The sequence below is a fragment of the Phascolarctos cinereus genome, unplaced genomic scaffold (genome assembly GCF_003287225.1).
Source record: "Phascolarctos cinereus isolate Bilbo 61053 unplaced genomic scaffold, phaCin_HiC Scaffold_4;HRSCAF=312, whole genome shotgun sequence".
In the NCBI taxonomy this organism is placed as follows: domain Eukaryota; kingdom Metazoa; phylum Chordata; class Mammalia; order Diprotodontia; family Phascolarctidae; genus Phascolarctos; species Phascolarctos cinereus.
In genome coordinates, this window is record NW_027555847.1 from 56,004,690 (window position 1) to 56,022,909 (window position 18,220).

The 18,220-nt window shown below is 41.0% G+C and overlaps 2 protein-coding genes and 1 non-coding gene across 3 annotated transcripts in view; 1 reads left to right on the forward strand and 2 right to left on the reverse strand.

Annotated features, from left to right (window-relative positions):
* The window catches only part of CAND2 (cullin associated and neddylation dissociated 2 (putative)), a 53,279-nt gene extending 46,011 nt beyond the window's left edge, over window positions 1-7,268 (forward strand). The window contains exons 13-15 of the mRNA XM_020981094.2: window positions 1,914-2,078; window positions 3,703-3,810; window positions 5,692-7,268. Of these exons, the coding sequence (XP_020836753.1) occupies window positions 1,914-2,078; window positions 3,703-3,810; window positions 5,692-5,919 (501 nt within the window). The 3' untranslated portion in view covers window positions 5,920-7,268. The remainder of the gene's footprint in view (window positions 1-1,913; window positions 2,079-3,702; window positions 3,811-5,691) is intronic.
* A 338-nt stretch (window positions 7,269-7,606) lies between these two features.
* On the reverse strand, window positions 7,607-12,821 carry RPL32 (ribosomal protein L32). The gene is made up of 4 exons (XM_020981096.2): window positions 12,709-12,821; window positions 12,125-12,225; window positions 8,837-9,018; window positions 7,607-7,789 (listed from the first exon to the last, which is right to left on the reverse strand). The coding sequence occupies exons 2-4, from the start codon at window positions 12,218-12,220 to the stop codon at window positions 7,660-7,662; spliced, it is 408 nt and encodes a 135-aa protein (XP_020836755.1). The 5' UTR covers window positions 12,221-12,225; window positions 12,709-12,821; the 3' UTR covers window positions 7,607-7,659.
* On the reverse strand, window positions 12,296-12,435 carry LOC144457324 (small nucleolar RNA SNORA7). The gene has a single exon (XR_013486636.1). It is a non-coding gene; the product is annotated as a small nucleolar RNA SNORA7 (small nucleolar RNA).
* Window positions 12,822-18,220: the final 5,399 nt, after the last annotated feature.

The window sequence follows — 18,220 nt, forward strand, 5'->3', positions numbered from 1 at the left end:
ACAGGGTAAAGAGAGAGAGATGGACAAACAGAAGAAAATCAGATAGAGGGAAATCCACAGTTAGTAATCATAACTGTGAATATAAATGGGATGAAGTCACCCATTAAATGGAAGCAGATAACAATGGATTACAAACCAGAACCCAACAATATGTTATTTACAAGAGACACATTGGAAACACACTTTAACAGAGTTAAAATAAGGCACTGGAGCAGTATCTATAACGTGTCAGCTGAGATAAAAAGGGCAGGGGTAGCTATCATGATCTCTGGCAGAGCAAAAGCCAAAATAGACCTAGAGAGAATCAGGGAAACTACATTTTGCTAAATGGTGCAATAGACAATGGAAGTAATGTCAGTACAAAACAGATATGCACCAAATGGCAGAATGCCCAAATTCTTAAAGGCACAAACAAAACCAATGCAGGCAAAATGAGAAAGAAAGCAGGAAACTGGGAGAAAACTTAGAGCAGGTTTCTCTAATAAAGGTCTTGTTTTTCAGATTTATTGGAAATAAATTAAAAAAAATAGGAGCCATTCCCTACTTGATAAATGGTCAAAGAATATGAACAGGCAGTTTTCAGAAGAAATCTAAGCTATCTATAGTCATAGGAAAAAATGTTCTAAATCACTATTGATTAGATAAATCCAAATTAAAACAACTTTGAAGTACCACCTCACTCCTATCAGATTGGCTGATATGACAGAAAAGGAAAATAATAAATAATGGAAGGGGGTGGGGAAAATTGGAACACTAATGCATTGCTGGCAGAGTTGAGAACTGGTCCAGTCATTCTGAAGAACAATTTGGAACTATGCCCAAAGGGCTATAAACCCATGCAAACCCTTTGACCCAGCAATACTGCTACTAGGTCTGTATCCCAAAGATATCATAAAAATGGGGAAAAGACCAATGCGTACAAAAATATTTATAGCAGCTCTTTTTGCAGTGTCAAAGAATTAGAAATTGAGAGGACACCCACCAATTGGGGAGTGGCTGAACGAGTTATAGTACATGATTGTGGTGGAATACTGTTGTGCTATAAGAAATGACAATCAGGATACTTTCAGAAAAACTTGGGAAGATAGATGAATTGATGCAGAATGAAATGAGCAGAACCAGGAGATCACTGTACACAGTAACAGCAATATTGTAATGCTCAACTGCGAATGACCCAGTTATTCTGAAAAATACAGTGATCCAAGACAATTCCAAAGGACTCACATGATGAAAAATGCTGTCCACTTCTAGAGAGAACTGATGAACTGAGCGCAAATTTAAGTATAATTTTTTCACTTTATTTTTTCTTGTCTTTTTTTCACAACATGAATAATAAGGAAATGTTTTGCATGATTCACATGTATAACTCATATATTTGCTTGCTGTCTCAATGGGTAGGGGAGGGGTTGAGGGAGAGAAAGAATTTGGAACTCAATCTTTTTAAAATGAATGTTAGATGGAAATATGTTTTACATGACTGCACATATATAACCTATATCAAATTGCTTGCCTTCTCAATGGAGGGAGAGAAGGAGGGAAAATAATTTGGAACTCAAAATTTTAAAATGGATGTTAAAAATAAAATATTAAAAAATGAATGTTAGAAGTAAATTAATAAAGAAAAAGAAAGAAAAAAAGACCCCCATCCCTGGAGGTCTTCAGTGGCCCTTTTGTGGATGGAGGTGTTATAGAGTTGAATCCTGCTCTTTCATAGACTGCAGTAGATGTGACAGATAAAGGTCCCTTTCAACCTCTGACATACTGTGTTCTCTGAGTTTAGGACAGTGGTAGAGCTTTCTGGGCCAGCACTGCCCCTCAGCGGTCACTGTGGCTACCAAGGGAGCCACTCTCCCTTGTGGTCACTTCTGCAAAATCTGCCCTCTCCTCAAATTTTGTGTTAACTTCTCCCACAGGTGGAGATGGGGCCATTCAAGCACACCGTGGATGATGGGCTGGACGTCAGGAAAGCTGCCTTTGAATGCATGTACACACTCCTGGAGAGCTGCTTGGACCGACTGGACATCTATGAATATTTAAACCACGTGGAGGATGGCCTCAAGGATCATTATGACATCCGGGTAAGGCTGGTATCCCAGACTCTTCTTCCGGGAGTATGCTTGCCTTTTGTTTTTATCAATGGTCCCGTTCCAACTTTGACATTCTGTTCCAAGCTTCCTTCTAGCTCTGATATTCTCTGCTCTAACATCTTTCCCAATCTCAGTCTATTTTTTAAAAAAATTTAATTCATAGTTTGTTTTCCTATCACCATCATTTCCACAGGTACTCTCTGGCTTCCTGTACCCACTGAGCCATCCCACATGACAAAGAATAAGCAAAGAAAAAAAGGATGGGGGGAGAGAGGGGAGTTCAGAAAAATGTAACCAAACCTCAGCTGATTCAGATAGCATATATCTGAATAATAATTATATTGCTCCATTCCCATAATCCCTTCCCCCTACAAAAAAAGGAGCAAAGTGAATGTTCATTAAGAGACTGTTTCTACAGGAATAGATATACCCACACTTGTATGCACGCATCTTATACATGCATGTATATATGTTACATACACATGCATGTATACACATATAATATAGTGTGTGTCCATATGTATGCATGTTGGGTGAAATGATTTCTGCAGTCCCTCTCTGCTCTAAAACCCAGTGTTCTTATCCAGGCTCTGTGCTCTCTTTCCTGTGCACCATGTATGAGAGTCACAGAGCTGGGAGGGTACTTGGTCAGCTTAGAAGGCATGGAAACACATCATCCAGAGCTTCCCCAACACATGTCCATCCAGCTCTTGCTTGAGAACCTCCAGTGACAGGCAGCTAACCCACAGGCAAAGATTCTTCACTTTATCTTTACCGGGTTTTTTTTTTTGATGCAGTTGGGGTTAAGTGACTTGATCAGGGTCACCCAGCTAGTGTCTGAGGTCACATTTGAACTCAGGTCCTCCTGACTCCAGGGCCAGAGCTGTATCCACAGTGCCACCAGCTGCCCCTTTACCTATCTTTCTTCAGCCTTTTTTTTTTGGCTGGAGTGGTTGACCACATCCTTCACCAGCTCATTTTACAGATAAGGAAACTGAGGCAAGCAGGGTTAAGTGATTTGCACAAGGTCACATGGCTAGTCAGAGTCTGAGTCTAGATTTGAACTCAGAAGAAGAACCAGTCTCAAAGAAAACAAACCAAAAAAAAGTTTCCTGGGGCAATTGTTTTCTTATTTCTCTCATGAGAAAAAAATTTTTTTTAATTAGAAGCAGCTAGGTCAGGGGTAAGGAACCTGTGGCCTTCTAGGTCCTTGAGCGTAGCCTTTTGACCGAGTCCAAGTTTTACAGAACAAATCCTTTTATTAAGGGGATTTTACTGTGACATTTGGATTCCTCACCCCTCACTGGTTCACTGGATAGAATGCTAGGCCTGGAGTCAAGAAGACCTGATTTTCAAATCCAGTCTCCAACACTGCAGATGTGTGGAGATGGGTCTTTTTAAGCAGAATCCTTCCCCCTGCTCTTTAGACCCCACACTGCCCCTTCCTTCCCCTAGAGTCCACAGATTCAGGATCGTTTATAGCTTTTAACAACTGAGCTGTGGGGGAGGAAATAGGAAGAAAGTGGCTTCTTTGGAGAAGTAGATTGGTAGTGGGGGAAGTCGAGAATTCTGTTTGTCCTTTCACAATGAAATCTCTTTCTCCCCTGCTCGGCAGATGCTGACTTTCATCATGCTGGCCCGGCTGTCCACTCTGTGTCCCAACACTGTCCTGCAGAGGCTGGATCGCCTGGTAGAACCACTGCGAGCCACCTGCACCTCCAAGGTAAGTTCCTCCCTCCCTGACGGGAGCACTCGGAACCAGCAACACAAGCTCGCGTGTGAGGTAATGGCACAGTTAGAGGGCAGTCCCTGGGAGAGGGTGCAGTTTGAGCCTGGTCTTTGAAGAGGACTAGGATGAGGGGAAGCCTTTAGACATTCGAGATTCTTGAGGGCAGAGAGGCTAGAGTGTTCAGTGCCAGACCAATTTCTATGGCAAGGTAGGGCTGGGGAGCGGCTTGCAATTTCATTGGCTCAGGGAGCTCTCCAGCTGAAGGAACTCCTCCTTCCAACATGGGCCAGAATACTTCTCTGCCCCTTAGTCTTAGAGAGCTAGCTAGAGCACTGTACAAGTCCAGTGCCCCACCTGCTATGCCACAATGCTTGTGAAGTGAGCAGCTACCAGATTGTGGAGGGCCCACAGAGGAGCAATGACAGACAGCCTCCAAATTTTGTTAGCCATTGTAAGAGACAGAACTTGCTTTTTTTGTCTCAAACTTCAGGCTTAAGAGAGAGCTGTTATTCTGGGATTTTGCGAGTCTATGTGGCTTAGTTTATTGGACTTGGTGTCAAGACCTGGGTTCAAACCCTGCCTTAAGATAACCTGTTGCATTAGCTGCACCTACTATGTAATTATCTAGAGGCAGATCACTCAACATGTTAGGGCCTGTTTTTTTCCCCCCACAAGAACAGCACTACCTCACAGGATATTATGAGCCCTAAGGGGAAGAGAAAGGAATAAGCATTGATACAGTACCTACTATGTGTCAGGCACCGCACTTAAGTTCTTTACACATACTATTTCAAGGGGCAGCTGGGTGGCACAATAGATGGAGCCCTGGCCCTGGATTCAGGAGGATCCGAGTTCAAATCTGGCCTCAGATACATAACAATCACCAGCTGTGTGACTCTGGGCAAGTCACTTAACCCCAATCGCCTCAACCAAAAAAATAAAAACAAAACTATCTCATTTGACCCTCACAATCCCGGGAGGCAGGTGCTGTTACATTAGTTGAGAAAATCAAGGCAGACAGGGGTGAAGTACTTGCTCAGGCTCACACAGCTAGTGTCTGAGGCTGGATTCGAACTCAAGTCTTCCTGACACCACACCTAGTACTAATGTACACGAATTGCTTTGCACACCTTAAGGCACTTCACAAATGTCAGCTAACACCATTCACTTTATCCATTGTTGTTCATTGTTTGATCTGACAAACACCAACCCATAATTTCCTCTGCCTCTTGCCTTTTAGCAGACTGGGTATTACCCATTTTGATTCTCAGGCTGGCACTTCCTCCACAGGCTTCCTAGAAGCTAACAGAAAAGCTTCATTAACACCTATTGGCTCAACCGTTATATTCCACTAACCCCCTTCCAGACGGAATTCTCCCTTGTGATGCAGAAAAGCGACCATCTCTCATACAGAGACCAATATCTGATAACACATAACAATGTTAGGTGCTGACTGGGTTAGTCTTCATCTATTCAGTATTTTGAGTAATCTTTTAAAAAGTTGTAACCATTGGTTTATTGTTCTTGTTTTTGCCTTGGTTCATACAGGTCATTCTCCATTTCTTCGAATTCCTTGCTCATCTCCTAGTTGCAGAATATTTCATTATTCACATTAGCCATACAACAATTGACAGGCAACCCACTTTTGTTTCTAGCTTTTTATAAACAATTGGGAAGGTCCATGTACCCATTGCCATGTAGAACTCAGAACATCAGTAGAAGACATCCATTCCTTTCATGTTACAGGAGGAAACCAAGGCCCAGATGGAAAAATGAAGCTACAGAACTAGTCAGCAGCTGACTAGTTCCAACAATAAGAAATTGGTTCATCGATGATCCCTTCTGAGTGACGCATTTCTTGTTTCCTTGTTTTAGGTAAAAGCTGGTTCGGTCAAACAAGAATTTGAAAAGCAAGATGAACTCAAGCGCTCAGCTATGAGAGCTGTGGCTGCCTTATTGACCATACCAGAGGTGGAAAAAAGCCCAGTGATGACAGAATTCTCTTCCCAAATCAGATCCAACCCTGAAATGGCCGCTCTCTTTGAGAGCATCCAGAAGGACTCTGCTTCCTTATATGCTCCTGAGTCAATGGATCTAAGTTAACAGCCTCTGCTTTTCTGGTCAAATATAAACCCTCTATTAGTGGAAGATTCCTAAAGAACAAGTTGAGGACCCCCCAATTCAGAGCTGTCACCTGCTACAATCTGGGGCACACCTGGTTGTCTTTTGTCTTGGCCTCCATTAGGGATCTCGGTGCCTAGAATGGTGCTATGCCAGTTCTTTCTCTGGTGATCCCAATCTGATGGCAGAGGCCAGAGCTGAAGGATCGAGCAGTATGCTGTGGAATAACAGCTCTTTCAGGTTCAAGGACTTGTGTGAGACTATTAAGCAGGGCTACTGGGGGAAGGAGGGGAAATACACTTCTGAAAAGTTTTTGTCTTTATATACAAATGAGGGTTTTTAGAGTTTCTGTGTTGTACATTATCTGAAATGTCCCCGTGTTCCACTTTTAGAGACTCAGTGGATCTCTGGGTGGAAGACACTGAAAAAAAAAGATTAGTAACTTGAGGGAGTTTCCCTGAGGAAAGAGACTCCCACAATGAGCCCCTTCTTTCCCTTTATTGCTTAAAATTTTACAGTTTAATAAATTACTCAATTGGGCAAATACAGCATTCCTTAAAAAATTTAAATATACCTAGGTAATGTTAGATCCTTGTCAATCATTTACTATCAAGTATGAATTGGTTTTAAAAACCTGTTCACCTAAGATAACCTGTTCTTCCTCTAGATTCTGATAGTACTGATTACATGGATGGCTGATAATTGAGTACAAAAGAATTTTGATTAGGGAGACAAAAGGCAGGAAAATAATTTTGGAATCTGTCCATGAAATCACTGTCCTCCAACCCCAGGTAGGGAATAGTTCACTTTAAAGGTATTTCCTTACTTAAGGGGCTAGTCTCTTAATCCTAAGTAGAACAAGTATTATTTTATAAATGAGATTAGTTAGCGAATTTAAGGCAATATTTAAGGATTTGGGGTTCTAAGGAGATATGGCAGAAATAGAGGGGGAAAGTATGATGTCTGCACTGGGGACTGAATCCTGCCTGATAACGGCCATGGGATCCTGAGGAAGTATTTCCCTATGTGTATCATCTTAAAGCACCCTATGTTGTCACAATTAGTGCCCCTAGTGCAGTTCTAGACTTCACTGTTTCTAAGAAGCTGTTTGCTGGAATGTTATTTATCACCTCAGAACAGGATCCTAATTGATAAGCTTCAGTTCCTGTGACTAGCTTTCTACCTACAGGACTCTAGTCCAAGACATACAAGGCTTGTCAGACAGTGAGAGGCAGGGATGCCTTTTGAGACCCACTCTGCTAGTTTAGTATTTACATAATTTGGGGTTCTATTCTGCTTGACAAAGACAATAAACAAAAGGTAAGACATTTGCTTCCATTGTAGTTTTTTTCCAAACTCATCCATCAAAAGGTACTAAGTCCCCAAAGTTAAGAAATGCATTGCATTGCAATAGAATGCAACTTTATCTTCATAAAGGGGACTGGAGATAATAAGCAACTTTGCACCAAAGCCTAGGAGAAAGGGGACCTCCTTCAGACTTCAGGCAGCAGAGACTGGAACCAAATTGTTCTTGATCATCATTTAAATAAAAAACAAGGGAAAGGAGAAACATTCTCAACTACCTATGACAGCAGAAAGAGGGATAGAAATCCCAAAATTATGACTTTTCAAATTCCCTCTAAAAGCTGCACAGAAACCAACCCAGATGGATGGTAGTAACTGGAAGCTTTATTTAACACAAATAAAAATGTGCAAAGTATTTTACTCATTTTCTTCACTCCTCAGTCTAGCATTTGGATTGGTAATTTTGATGGCTAGCTGAGCTGCTCTCTCAACAATGACTTTCCGATTCTTGGAGGACACATTGTGAGCAATCTCGGCACAGTAAGATCTGTAAGAAGATCAAATAAGGAGATTAAAAACAAGCCAGGTCACCAACACCTAAGCATAAAGGTAAGCATTTACCTAGCACCTACTATGGGCCAAGCCCAGTGCTAAGGTTTTTTCTTTTTTCTTTTTTTTTACAAAGACTACCTCATAACATGTCACTGGAGTACAGGAAATACAGGAAAAGCCCAAAGAAACATTTAAATGGCTTTAGTTGATACTTGACGTAAAGTCAATATTTATCACAATCTATCCCATCTTAAAAGAACTCAGGAAGCTGCTCGTTCAAGATATTTAAAGCCCATCCTGCCTATCAGACCATAGCTATCCTGTTCTAGTTGCCTTGTCTCAACATCCTACACATAACCTCCAACAGTAAGCGACCCTGAAGCACCATGATGTGATGGATACTGATGCACACACAAGAATTTGTTTGGCATCATGAAAAGATGAACTAGAAGAGAGGGTGCACACAAACAGCCAGGGGCAGCAGGCTGAGAACCACCACCGTTTCAAGCCAGGGTGATTGTAAAAACTGTTGTACCATCAAATCAAAATATAGTCAGGTCGCCTTCATTCCCGGGAAATCAGAAGACCCTACTCTACCACTAAATAGCTACAAAACTTTCATTAAGTCATCTTTACCCCATTTCAAGCCACAAGGAAAGGGGATCAGTCAGATAAGACCCCAAAGTGGAGGTGTAAATTTATTTCTGGGGGGATAGGCAATAGGGTTAAGTGACTTGCCCAGGGTCACACACTAGTAAGTGTTATGTGTCTGAGGCCGCATTTGAATTCGGGTCCTCCTGACTTCAGGGCCAGTGCTCTATCCACTGCACCACCTAGCTGCCCTGGTGTAAATTTCTAAACACAATTTCATATTTAAAAGGGAAAGCTATCAAGTCTCATGGACTCCTAGTCATAGCACATAACTAGTTTCTATAAGCAATTTGGCAAACGCTGATCTACAGGTTAGGAAACCTATGGATGGCCAAGCCCAACAGCCACAAACATCAGGAGTCGGAAGGCGCTAACGTTCCCGTTAACTTACTTGTTGCACATCAGCAGCACTTCTAGCTCTTTGACGTTGTGTACCAAAAACTTCCTGAATCCACTTGGTAACATGTGTCTGGTCTTCTTATTGCTTCCATAACCAATATTGGGCATCAAGATCTGGCCCTTGAATCGTCTTCGCACCCTGTTGTCAATGCCTCTTGGTTTACGCCAGTTTCTCTGTGATCAAAACATGAATACATAAAGCACGAGTAATCAGTGAGTGACCCAGGCTCCAGTCACATGGCCCAGAGGCTCCATAAAACTCCTTCCACCCCCAGAGACCAAGCCTCAACACCCTGGGCTGATACAGCCTTATTCATTCATCTAACCCACTCCAGTCACCCAGTCCCAAAGCACACTTCACCCCATCCTGCCACCCACCAGGAAAACCAGAGCCTAAACTCCAAGAGGACACCCACTTTCCATCTCTGTCTCTTGAAATGGTAGCATCAGAACCACACAATGGGAATAAGTGTGACGGCCCCAAATCTCCAGGCTTAACCCCAGACCAAAATTTCTTTCCTTTGCCTCCTCCACTCCCATGTATATTGTTATCTCCCTATTAAAATACAAACCAGAAGCATGGAACATGTTTCTGTTCATATATAGTGCCTGACACAAAGTGCTCATTCGTTCATTCATTCATTCATCAAGCACCTTTTTTGAAACAGCACACTATTTTAGGTGCTTGAAGGAATAAAAGCATACATTTTTAGACCAGGGAGTAACCTGGAAGTTAACTAGTCCAATCTCCCAATTTTACAGATGAGGAAACTGAGTAACAGAACATGAGAGTAGAACCAAGGTCCTCCAATCCCACACTCCTGCACTATATTCTGCTAAGAAATGCCTCCCTGAGCCTACTTGCCAAGACAAACCCAGGAACTATAGGAACATAATTAAAAAACTGTTTTCACACAAATAAAGTCAGATCTAAACAACTGGAAAAATATTAATTGCTCACAGGTAAGCTCATCCAATATAATAAAAATGACAATTCTACCTACATGTATTTACTTATTCAGCCATACTAATCAAAACCACCAAAAAATTTTATAGAGCTAGAAAAAATAATAACAAAATTCATCTGAAGAACAAAAGGTCAAGAATATCAAGGGAATGAAAAAATGTGAAGAAAGATGGCCTCATCATACCAGAGATCCAGTACTGGCTAAGAAACAGTGGTGGATCAGTAGAATAGATCAGGTACACAATACACAGTAGTAAATGACCACAGTAATAATCTACTAACCCAAATACCGGAGCTTTTGGGACAAGAACTGCTAGGAAAACTAGAAAACCACAGGCAGAAACTAGGTAGACACCAATATCTTACATCATATACCAAGATATGGTCAAAATGGGAACATGATTTAGACATAAGTGGCGATGCCTTAAGCAAATCAGGGTTAGGGGATATTGGAATAGTTTGCCTGTTAGATCTATGGATAAGGGAAGAATTTAGGACCAAACAAGCATCAGAAGACATAAAATGGATAATTTTGATTGTTAAAATATTTTGCACAAATAAATCCAATGCAACAAAGATTAGAAGGAAAACAGAAAGCTGTGAAATTTTTTGTTACAGTATCTCTGATAAAGGTCTCATTTCTCAAATATATAGAGAACTAAGTTAAATTTATAATCATACAAGTCATTCCCCAGTTGATAAATGGCCTAAGGATATAAACAGGCAGTTTTCAGACAAAGAAACCAAAGCTATCTATAGTCATATGAAAATATGCTCTAAATCCCTACAGATCAAAAAAATGCAAATTAAAACAACTTTGAGGTACCACCTCACATCTACTAGATTGGCTAATATGACAGAAAAGGAAAATAATAAATGTTGGAGGGGATCTGGGAAAACTGGGACACTAACACATTGCTGGTAGAATTGTGAACTGATCCGATCATTCTGGAGAGTCATCTGGAACTATGCCCAAATGGCTATGGAACTGCATACAGTTTGACCCAGCAATACCACTACTAGATCTGTATCCCAAAAAGATTAAAAATAAAAAGGAGGGAAGGGAGAGAGAGGGAGAGAGAGAGAAGAGAGAACAAACATTTACAGCAGCTCTTTTTGTGGTGGCCAAGAAGTGGAAATGAAGGGCTGCCTGTTAATTGGAGAATGGCTAAATAAGCTGTTGTATGATTGTAAGGGAATATTGTTGTCCTATAAGAAATGACAAGCATGATTTCCGAAAAAACCTGGAAAAACTTACATGAACTAATGCAAAGTGAAGTGAGCAGAACCAGAAGAACATTGCACAGTAACAATAATACTGTTCAATGAATAACTGTGAATTACTTAGCTCTTCTCAGCAATACAATGATCCAAGAAAATTCCAAAGGGCTCATGATGAAAAATGCTACCTACTGCCAGAGAAAGAATGATGGTGTATGAATGCAGATCAAAGCATACTATTTTTTGTGGTTTTTTTTTTGGGGGGGGGCAGCGCTGTTTTCTTTTACTACATTACTAACAGTAAATGTTTTACATGACTGCAAGTGTATAACCCATATCAAATTGCTAATAGTCTCAGGGATGAAATGAGAGAATGTGAAAAGTCAAATGTTTTTTTAAAAAGAATGTTAAAAATGGGGGGGGTTACCATATAATTAGGTAAAAATAATAAAATATTCCAAAAGAACAATTTGACATAGGCTATAAATCTAACCTAATATTAAAAAAAGTCCCTCTAAATTTAAGGAGATAGTCAAAAGTTCAATTTTCACATACATTTTACACACACATATATTTATTTCTCACACACAATTTTCAGGCAACATAGTGTGCTCAGTGAAACAAGCACCAGATGAAAACTATCAATCATGAGACCGAGGCTCCAATCCAAGCTCTACCACTCCGACCCTACAAAAGGTGCATCTCATATAAGGGGGAACGGATGGGGGTGGGGGTTAGGTAGCTAATATTTGCTACGAGCCTGCTACGTGCTGAGCCCTTTACAAACACCTCATATGACTTTCACGACCCTAGGGGCTAGATCTTATGATCATTCCCATTTGACAGTTGAGGAAACTGAGGCAGGTGTAGGTTAAGTGACTTGCCCAGTGTCAGGCAGCAGAGGCCTATAGCACAGACGACTTCCACAAAACTCCACCATGCTGAGTCCGAACGTGGTAGACGCCAACAGGCCATCTCGCAGCGCTTTGCTCCCCTCTAACGCAGCAGCGGTATTTTGCGGCTCCGCGCCTGGCATGCAGCAGGCACTTAATAAAAGCCGATCGGTTAGTGACGCACTAACGCAGACCGTACCTTGATCTTGACATATCTGTCGGACTGGTGCCGGATGAACTTCTTGGTCCGCTTCTTGACGATTTTAGGCTTTACGAGAGGTCTGAGGGCAGGCATGGCGCCTGGAAAACAAAAGCTCGGCCGTGAGCACGGGGGGCGGCTGCGGGGGTGACCCCCGCCCGGGGCCCGGCCATGTGTCGCAGATTATCTTCCGCTCGCCAGCCACGGGCCGCGCTAGGAGCGGAATGGGTTTCCTCTGCAGCCTCACTCTCCCTCCCGTAGCCGAAGCTGGAAGAGCACGGGGAGCTCTCCAGATGCGATCCGAGGAGGTCCACGGGCGCCAGGACGGGGAGAAAGGCCGCGGGGCCCGAGGGGCCCGGGCACAGGAGGGAGGGAGGGGCGGGCGGGGGAGGGGGCGACCCCCGGGCTCCATAGGGAGCGAGGCCTGGGCCTTTCGCGGCCACCGGGGCACGGAGGATCTGGGTGCCTCCTTCTCCAAACGGCGCCCGGCTCGTCCCCTCCGGGACCCACCGGCTGCTGCTTCCCAAGCCAGGCGACCCTCGAGGCCGCCGGGTGGGCGAGGATGACAATGGATTGTGACTTACCGGCGAAAAGATAGCGGCCCTTCCACGGGAAGCGCAGACAGAGAGAGAGAGAGAGAGAAAGAAAGACGTAACGCAGGGACTGATGGGACTTTACGTCCAAGTCCTATAAGGGGAAAGGAGGCCGGCGCCACCACCGCGTCATCTAGAAGGGTCAAGATATGGAAAGAAAAAAATTCTAAAAGATAGAGACTATATCAATATTATCACTTACCAGAACGATGGTCAGATTCCTTATGAAAGAGCACGAGTTCGTGATTTAAAACTTTTTGTTGTAATTTGTAAACTTCCAGGACCTAACAGCGAAGGTACTTCCTTCCGCCAGGATCTGAAGTCTGTTCCCAGGAGCCGGACGAGTCTGAGGGCCACTTCCGCCAGCTCCTCCTCTCTCCAGTCGTCCTCCCCCTAGCGGCTAGGAAGGACTCAAACTGGGAAGAGCTGGGTCACCCACGTGGATTTGTTAAGGGCTTTGCATGCTCTGGCTCCTTGCGTTTTCCAACGATCCATTTTAAACAGATATATAGTATGTGCCCCTCTCTGTGTTCGTTGCAGAAATGCAATAGATTGCAATAACAGTTTGTGTATTCATTTAGCAAATATTTATTAAATTCCCACTAGATTGCAATAAATGCAGGGATTGCAGTGATAATTCATGTATTCATTCAACAAATGTTTTAAGTTCCCGCTGGGTGCAGAACACTGTGATAGGCTCTGGGAGAGAGGCTTTGGGGAGCATCTGTCTCCGTCTTTAGGCTTTGTTTTGCATGCCTAGTCGTAAGATTAAAAAAAATATTTTTGTTGTCACATTTCTCAAAGACTTGTATGAAATTGATATATACAAGAGAAATAGGAGAGCTTCACATTTATTATACTGCTCTCCTGACTGAACAATTAAACAACAAAAGTAAAAATAAAACCATCATACAAAACGAATGTCCACACTGGCCGTGTCCAGAAATGTATGTCTCGTTCTAGATTTTTTTTTTTTGCTTTTTGGTGACGCAATCAGGTTAAGTGACTTGCCCAGGGACATACAGCTAGTAAGTGTCTCATTCTTGATTTTAAGAGAAGGTAGGTGACCTGTCTTGTCATTTGTCCTCAGTTCTCATGATGTAGCATTACATCGATCAGAGCTCTAAAATCTTGCAAGTTGTTTTTTTCTATAATGTTGCCATTGTGTAAATTGTTCGTTTTACTCCTTATCACTTCATAGAAATCTTCTCAGTTTCTTCTAAAACTTTTGTCATTTCTTATGGCATAATAAAATTTAATTATGTTCATATATATTCTGGGGACAGCTAGGTGGTCCAGTGGATGGAATGCCTCTAAGGCAAGTTCAAATCCAGCCTCAGACACTTAGTAGCTGGGTGACGCTGTTAGGTAAGTCACTTAACCACTTGTTTGCCTCAGTTTCCTCATCTGTAAAAAGAGGATAATAATAGCATTTACCTCCGAGGATTGTTGTTAAGTATCAAATGAGATAATAATTGCAAAATGCTTAGCACAGTATGTGGAGCATACATGCTATGTAAATGTTAATTATATAAATATACTATAATTCTTTTTATGCATTCCCTAACAGAAGAGCAGCCCCTTAATGCCTAGGTTGGTTTTTTTTTAACTACTGTGAAAAAAGCCCTTAAAAATATTTTTGTGTATGTAGGCCCTGTTCTTTCTTTAATCTATTTGGGTATGGGCCTACTAGTGCTAAAGCTGCATCAAAGAGTATGGACATTTTGGTTACTTTCTGGACATAGTTCTGAATTGCTTTCCAGAACGGCAAGATCAATTCACAGAACTAAGTGCTTGTTTTCTCACAGCCCCTTCAACATTACAATTTTCCCTTTTTTTTTTTTAACTTTGTCAATCTGATAGATATGAGGTAGAATCTCAGATTTGCTTTAATTTGCATTTCTCTAATTATCAGTGATTTGCAGCTTCATATCATATTATTCTTGACAGTTTGCATTACTTCCTTTGAAATTTTATTTTGTTCATATCTTTTGACAATTTTTAAATCGTGGAATGACTCTTAGTCAATAAATTTGAATCAGTTCTTTACATATCTTTGATGTGAGAGAAACTCGCTATAAAGAGATATTTCTTTGTTTACATGCTTCCAAATTTCAACTATAATTGTATTTGTTTCTGCAAAATCTTTTAAATTTTATGTAATCAAAATTATACATTTTATTTTCTATGATCCTCTTTATCAGTTATTTAGTTAGGACTTCTTCCTCTATTCATAAAACTGAAAGGTACTTTCTTCTTTACTCCTCTAATTGGATTGTGATGTCACCTTTTAAGGCTAAGTCATCCCACTCAGAGTTTATCTTGATATAAGGTACAAAATATTGGTCTATACTTAATTTTTGACAAACTGCTTTCCAGTTTTCCCAACGGTTTTTGTCAAATAGTGATTGAGGTCTTTGGATTTCTATAACAATATACTGTGTTGCTTTGTTGCTGTATGTTGTACTGTTCCACTAATTGATTCTACTCATCTGTTTTTTAACCAGTACCAAATAATTTTAATGATTACTGCCTTGTAGTATGGTTTGAGATCTGGTGCAGATAGATCCCCCTCTTTTTTTTTTCATTATTATCCTTGAGATGCTTGACTTTTTGTTCCTCATCTTAATTTTTTATTAATTTTTTTCTTTTGTTGTTGTTTTTTGGTCATGCCTGACTCTTCATGACCCCATTTGGATTGTCTTGGCAAAGATACTGAAATGGTTTCTTATTTTCTTCTCCAGCTTATTTTACAGATGAGGAAACTGAGGCAAGCAGGTTAAGTGATTTGCCCAGGGACACACTGCTAGTAAGTGTCTGAGGCCAGATATGGACTCAGGTCTTCCTGACTGCAGACCTGGTATTTGATATATTCAACTATGCCACAAAGCTGCCACAGAGGAATCACTGCATACTAATAAGATTACTTATTTTTTTGTTAGTTATTATTAATGTAGCTATAGGACATCAGAGTAGGAAAGGACATCAGAAGTCATCTTACTCAGCCACTTCATTTGACCAAGAGGAAAACTGAGGCCCAAGTGAATCTATCCCAAGAACATGCAGCTAATTAGTGAACTAGAACTCAGGCCTGAAGTCGAGTCTCTTGACTCCCAGTCTAGGACTTTTTCTTTTAGATATAATGAAGCAAGAAATGGGCCATGTTTATTCATTCAGAATTTGTTCATTTATTTATTCATTCATTCAGATTTATCATATGTCTTTTGTAATAGGTGGCAGTGTGAGAGAGAGGACACAAGGGAAAACAGAGCCTCTACTGTCCAGGAATGTATGTACAGTCTCATCAAGGGGACAAGACAAGTGCATGGAGAATTGCAGTGAATTCATGGAAGCCAACTTCAATGAATGGAGGTACCAATGGTACCCAGGGACCCAAGTTGTAGACAAATGATGAGAGGGAAGTTGATTGATTGATATGTCTATTGATTAATATAATAAGGGAAGGTTTCAGGGGAGAAGCCTTAGCTACCATATTTCCATTTCCAAAGAAGAAAGCAATTTGCAGACATTGATTTCAAGCTGTTAGTCAACACCCCAGGGAAGTACTAGATCCCCTTCCTTCACAGACAAGAGAGCTGAGGTGACAAGACACTCTAGGGGATAAAGCGCTCCCATAAACTCAGGTCCTCTACCTCTCGGCCTAGTGTCCACTTCTCCCTGGCACATCGATGAAGAACCTGAGATGAGAAGGATCTCAAATGAGCCTTGTCAGTATTGTTATGGATGCATTCTGCATCAATATTACTAGGACCCACTCTTGCAAAATCCAACTACCTACAATTCCAAGGCAAGTTTGCTAGGATCGTATTTGTTGCATAAAATGCTGATTCTTTAAAAAATTCCATCTAGGGAAGAGGGAAGAGTAGTCAACTAATTTGGGGAGAGTGTACTGATTTGGATGGGTGTTGGTAATTTGTTAATTATTATATTCAATTAATTATTTCCTAATTACATGTAAAATTTTTTAACAATCATTTAAAAAATCTAATGTATTTTTTTACCCCAATTACATGTTAAAATAATTTTAAACATTTTTTAAAAGTTTTGAGTCCCAAATTCTATTTCTCCCTACCCTCTCCCCTAAGATGTTAACAATCATATTTGAAAATTTTGAGTTCCAAATTTTCTCCCTCCCTCCTCTCCTTGAGAAGGCAAGCAGTTTGATATTGATTATTCATATGAAGTCATGCAAAACATATTACCGTATTATCCATGTTGCAAAAGAAAACACAAACAAAATAAAACAATAAAAAGAAAGTAAAAGAAAGTATGATTCAATCACTATTCAGAATTCATCAGTTCTCTCTCTGGAAGAGGATGACATTTTTCACTCTAAGTCCTTTGGAACTGTGTTGGATTAGTGTCTTGACCAGAGCAGCTAAGTTTTTCATAGTCGATCATCCTTACAATATTGCTGTTACTGTGTACAGTGTTCTCCTGGTTCTGCTAACTTCACTGCATCAGTTCATCTAAGTCTTCCCAGGGTTTCCTGAAACCATTGTGCTCTCATTTCTTATAGCACAACAGTATTCCATCACAATCATATACCACAACTTGTTCAGCTATTCCCTAACTGACATCCTCTCATTTTCCAAATATTTGCCACCACAAAAAGAACTACTATAAATATTTTTGTATAAATCGGTCATTTCCCGTTTTCTTTGATCTCTTTGGGATGCAGGCCTGGTAGTGGTATTGCTGGGTCAAAAGGTGTGCAGGGTTTTAGAGCCCTTTGGGTATAGTTCCAAATTGTTCTCTAGAATGGTTAGGCCAGTATCAACTCCATCAACAATGCATTAGTGTCCCTATTTTTCCCCATCCCCTCCAGCATTGCTTTTTTCTGTCAAGTCAGCCAATATGATAGATGTGAAGTGGTGTCTCAAAGTTGTTTTAATTTGTATGACTCTAATCAGTAGTAGGGGGTAGCTAGGTGGTGCAGAAGATAGAGCACTGTACTGGGAACCAGGAAGACTCATCTTCCTGAGTTCAAATCTAGCCTCAGACACTTACTAGCTGTATAAAAAGCAAATATCACCTTGCTGACAAAAGCCCATACAGTCAAAGCTACAGTTTTTCCAGCAGCAATGTATGGTTGTTTGAGTTGGACTATAGCGAAAGCTGAATGCCACAGAATTGATTCTTTTGAATTATGGTGCTAGAGAAGACCTTTGAGAGTCCCTTGGACAGCAACGAGATCAAACCAGTCAATACTTCAGTTAATTCAGGCTGTTCACTGGAAGGTCAAATACTGAAGCTGAAGCTTAAATACTTTGATCACATAATGAGAATATGGGACTCATTAGAAAAGCCTCTAAAAGATTAAAGGCAAGAGGAAAAGGGCATGGCAGAAGATGAGATGGATAGATAAAATCATGGAATCAATGAACAAGAACTTGGACAGACCTCAAGAAATAGTGGAAGATAGAAGGGTCTAGCATGCTATGGTCCAGGGGCTCACAAAGAGTCAAACACAACTGAATAG